At 48.8% G+C, this 4,970-nt stretch overlaps 1 protein-coding gene across 1 annotated transcript in view; it reads left to right on the top strand.

Annotated features, from left to right (window-relative positions):
* TAGLN3 (transgelin 3) overlaps positions 1-4,970 on the top strand; it is a 16,896-nt gene that overhangs the window by 3,020 nt on the left and 8,906 nt on the right. The window contains exons 3-4 of the mRNA XM_019629708.1: positions 7-147; positions 1,298-1,472. Of these exons, the coding sequence (XP_019485253.1) occupies positions 7-147; positions 1,298-1,472 (316 nt within the window). The remainder of the gene's footprint in view (positions 1-6; positions 148-1,297; positions 1,473-4,970) is intronic.

Raw genomic sequence — 4,970 nt, 5'->3', positions numbered from 1 at the left:
CGAGAGGTGCAGGAGAAGATCGAGCAGAAGTATGACGCCGACCTGGAGAACAAGCTGGTGGACTGGATCATCCTGCAGTGTGCCGAGGACATTGAGCACCCGACCCCGGGCAGGGCCCATTTTCAGCAGTGGTTAATGGACGGGACGGTAAGGACGGAGAGGTCTCGGTGGCTGGGCAGCGGGCAGGCAAATCCTCCAGGGCCTTCTCTTTTCACGTGAGGCTGCTGCTGCTCCCAAGCTCCGTGTCTCCCGGGGTGGGGATGGAAATGCCTTTATTTCTTTGGGGTTGGAAAATCTGGGCTCCCTGCTCAATTCCCTAGCTAGTTCTGGGGATTCTCCACCCATCGGAACCATCGCAGCCGCCTTCTGAGTTGTTGGCAAATCTAAAGCCCTTTTGCTCTTCCCAGCGAGAATAGAGGTAAGTATTTCCTTGAGATCTCTCCAGCCTTTTTGGTGCATCAGCTCATCTGGGGGGGGGGGGCATTCCTTCCCCAGGGGAATGGGTTGGTTTTACACAGTAAAACAAAGGGCGGGGGAGGGCTAACACCATCCTTCCAGGAGCCATGCTCCACGGGGTGCTCCACGTCTGTCTGTTGAATGGAGGGGCTCTCAGAAAACTGATAACTGCTTCTCTGACCAGATGCTCCTGTGTGTTTGGGGAATGGAGGACGGCAGGCTCTGCCACTCAAACAAGCCCATCTTTTTCCTACGGGGTGTGATTAACTGTTGTTACATAACTGCTATCCCAAGCTTCTCTTAGGTTGCACAGGACTTGTGTTAGAGGTCTCTGGGAGGAGGTTCCCCAGTTCAGTTCTTGTCCACATCATTAGCACATATGGGATGAGTTATTCAATAGAAGCCTGATTCGGATCTGTCTTTTGATAGAAGAAATAATGTTAGACTCTATCATTTGACTTCCCCCGGTTCCACTAGCTCATCCCTGCATTGCATGTCTGGAATTATGACCTAGTCCCTGCACATCGTTCTCTACTTGTAAACATTCTTTCCCTCGCCCAGAAAAAGGAAGGGTGGAGCAAGGTGGGAGAGGGGTTCGCAGGCTACTGAACTCTCTGCGGTCAGCAACAGCCCTGGAAATGGGTTCGGTTACCTGGGTCTTCAGGGTTCGGTGTGGGAGCCTAGCCACCCAGCCTACAGCCCGTGCCCTTCCTGGGGCCCAAGACTGGCCTGTGTCCAAACCTGTAAGCTGGGACCTGTGGGGACTAGGATTCACTTTGCATTAGTGACCGGGGAGATACAAAGGGAAACATTGATTATAACCTCCCCTTCCCCCCTTCAGGTCCTATGCAAGCTAATAAACAGTTTATACCCACCCGGACAAGAACCCATTGCCAAGATCTCAGAGTCCAAGATGGCTTTTAAGCAGATGGAGCAAATCTCCCAGTTCCTAAAAGCTGCGGAGATCTATGGCGTCAGGACCACCGATATTTTTCAGACAGTGGATTTATGGGAAGGTAAACAGCCCTGTGCCTTTGGAATTGTTCTCCCCTTCCCCTCCCATTGCCCATCTCTTTGTGAAACCTGCTCGCAGTGTTTTTCCCTGAGTCTCCGGGTGTGTTTGTGTGTGTGGGGGGGAGGGGGCGTGAGGAGGGGGATTGCCAGCTGTCACCCGGGGGTGCTGTTAGCCTCTCCTTTATGATACTCTATTGAAAGGGGTATCTTCCTCTAAGGGAATGCACACCCCAGGACACAGCGGGGACCTCAGCAAACTAAGGAGTAAACAGAAGCCTCCATGGAGAGGAAGCTAAAACGGTTACATGGATGCCTTTCATTCCTGGTACCCCTCCCACAATGTACTCTTTCTGAACAAATGATAGCTTCTGGAAGAGGGGTGGGGGGATGAGTGTGCTTCTGACTCACCAGCAGCAGGGCTCATAGACAAAGCCGCCTGGTGCAATTTTGTTATTCAATCTGTGAAATAAATAGCACCCCAACCTTTTATTAAACTATTATCTGGGAGCTTAGTGACTCTACTTTCCAGATATGCATTCCCTCCGAGAGCATGACAAATGATGTTTTCTTTCACATTTGTGAATTGCCTGGATTATGAAATCTTAAGAAGCATAAAAGTCAAATGATATTTCTTAACATATATAATAATCCGTCATTATTGAGGGGAAATGCCACGAATGGAGATACTGCCAGAAAATTTAGGACCCACAGTCCTAGTGCATCATGTCCCCCCTAAGCCCAAATGTAGGTGCCCATCCATGCCATTCTTCATACCAGGCCTGCCTGGGCATGGGGAGATACAGACCAGTCCAAGCAGGGTTGACAGGTTGACTACTCTGTCATGCTCAATTTCACTGGCTGTCATCAGTGGCCCAACCAATAGGATTCCTGGGTCTGTGACCCAAATGGTTCTGCTGACGGTGAGAATAGGGTAACTCTCCTGTGATTAATAGACAATGATGTTCTAAGGGACCTTCAGATGATGGTTGAAATAAATTTCTAGCAGAGGACCATTCTACTAAACAATTTATAAAGAAGCATTTACATCCTTAATCCTCATACTCCCTCTGTGTCAGGCAGAAAGCTTGCATTTCCTGTTTCCTTGACAGATGAGTTATGAAGTTCAAATCCTAAGTAGTTCAAATCCTAAGACGACAATCAGTTTTCCTTGGTTTTGCAATTACTTAGAAACTCAGGTATCCAGACCTTTATTTAGTCCAGGCCATTGACTTCATGGACTCTTACCTCCAAATCCCCAGGGAATGTCACAGTTGAGACTTGTTCCCTTCTTTTTAGATCAAAACTACGATGATTGTCTCCAGCTAATTAAGATAGCTACTGCTTATTGACATTTTCCTATATGCTAAGCATGGTTCAAGTGCTTTACTTCATAATACCAGTCAATTCTCTTACTATTTGGTGAGGTAAGTGTTATGAACTTGCTCATTTCACAGATGACAAAACTGGAGCTTGCCTGTGATTATATGTGTATATCATATGGCTACTTAGTAATTAGCACAGCCAGGACTCAAGCCCAGGTGCTCTGATGCCAGAAAATGAGGCCTTAACTAGTCTGCCGTGCCAAGCTTTGGCCAGTAGGTTATTGCCTTCATCTATACCATGAGCGTGCTGTGGGGTCATAATGGTGACTGATGAGATAAAGAGGAAGAGGAGGATCAGGGCTGTATGGGACTAAGAGCTAGAGCCCCTGCACTAACTAGGATTTGTGTGAATGAAAGTGGCCCCATGAGCCCCCCCCAAGTACAGGAGGTGGAGGCGAAGAAACTGGGTGGTGTGTGGAAGGTGTGGATCCCTAGAGTGCTTTCCTGTCTTTCCGTTACTGAGGATGCTTTGCTTGCCTTTCCTCTTTTTCCAAAAACCATGCAAATAAATGAACTTTACACCCAGGGGGTGCTGACAGTGAATGGGGAAGGGTATAGGGAGCAATGGTCCCTCATAAACAGAGCAGGTAGAGGTCTACATTACCTGACCAGCCCTGTGTGTTAGATACCTCTTAGGGAAGAGGGAGGTTGGGATGCGTGAGTGTGATTAGCCTGAGATAGGATAGTGGACAAGTGGGCTCCAGGACAGGAAACTGCTTCTAGTAAAAAGGAACAAGGCAGACACTGAGGGGTCTCATCCCCAAGCAGAAGAAGATGGGTCTTTAAAGGAAATAAAGAAGGAAACCCAAATTAAGGATGCTGTGGCTGAGTTGCTATAGGTAGGTCATGCAATAGGTCAGGATAGCTGGCCATAGGAAAGCAAATGCTTAGGAGTATCCAAATAGCCTCTAGATGCCCCAGGGCCCAGTGACCCCTCCATGGAGGCCCCTCCTGAGGACTGAGGTTCAAGGAGGTTCTAAGTGTTGGAGGGGATACTTGGCATCCTTCAGGATCACTGTCTGAATCTCAGTCCAGAGCTGGTTACCATGTAATGGAGCCAGAGGTTGCTTTGAGTAGAGAAAGTGGGCGGGGCGGTGGCCTTGAGCAAGCCCAGCGGTGACACTCACAGTACTGCACATGGATTGAGTGAATGAGGCTCGGTCCCTTCTATAAGAGCTGTCTGTCACCCATGAGTTTGGGGGTGAGTATGCTGGAATCAGAGGGATGCTTCAAGACAGGGTTGGCGTGTGTCTAGGTGCATATGGGTGTGGACATGTTTGTATATACAGCTATGGGACCAGCTATTTGCTTAGCTAAGTGCCACAGCCTCCCTACGAAAACCACTGACTGTGGTTTTCAGTTTACTCACATTTATTCCTGATTCTACGCACATGTCTGTGGTAGCTATGGCTGCTGTGGGTACCACCCTCCTTGCCCGAATACTTCTCTTCTTCCTCTGCTGGAATTTTATGGTCAACAGCTCTCAGCCCCCCATCTCCCCTGCTTGGCATCTTTCCAAATAGAGCTCTGCTTGCCCACAGCTGCCCAATGACTTCATGCTGCTATTATGTCGCAGACCCATAAAGCTGCAGGAGCCCAGGCTTGCCAAATGCCTTCTCATTTAGGCTTCAGTGATCTAGACAGGCAGAGGCCCCAGTGTACCCACTATCCTGACACCCCTTTTAGATGCAATGTGAAATGTTTGGAATGGATTTGGGGGCAACCAGAATGAAAGGTTTAGGGGCTGAAAGAAATCTAGTGCTGAATGGTCCAGAAAATAACGCAACCACAGGGATATTATAGACAAGGCTACTGAAGCTCCTCTGGGAGGAAGCTGGAATGACCAGTTCCTTTCAGTAATGGGAAAAGAGTCAAGGCCACTTAGAGCAATGGGAGGGGACTGGGCAAGTCTTTCTCTTGGATGAGTAAGGTGAATGCCTGGCATATGCCATGTGGGCCTGGAGAGGGCCCTCTCCGCTGTCTGTGACTCAGAGGAGAGTGAAGAGGAGATTAACTTCCGCATTTTTTCTTTGGAGGATGTAAAGGGAGGAGCAAGAAGAGGTAGACGTGTGTGTGTGTGTGTGTGTGTGTGTGTGTGTGTGTGTGTGTGTGTGTGAG

Source organism: Hipposideros armiger, unplaced genomic scaffold, assembly GCF_001890085.2.
Source record: "Hipposideros armiger isolate ML-2016 unplaced genomic scaffold, ASM189008v1 scaffold_866, whole genome shotgun sequence".
NCBI lineage: Eukaryota > Metazoa > Chordata > Mammalia > Chiroptera > Hipposideridae > Hipposideros > Hipposideros armiger.
Note: the sequence above shows the minus strand (reverse complement) of the source record. Positions and strands in the feature narration are given on the sequence as shown.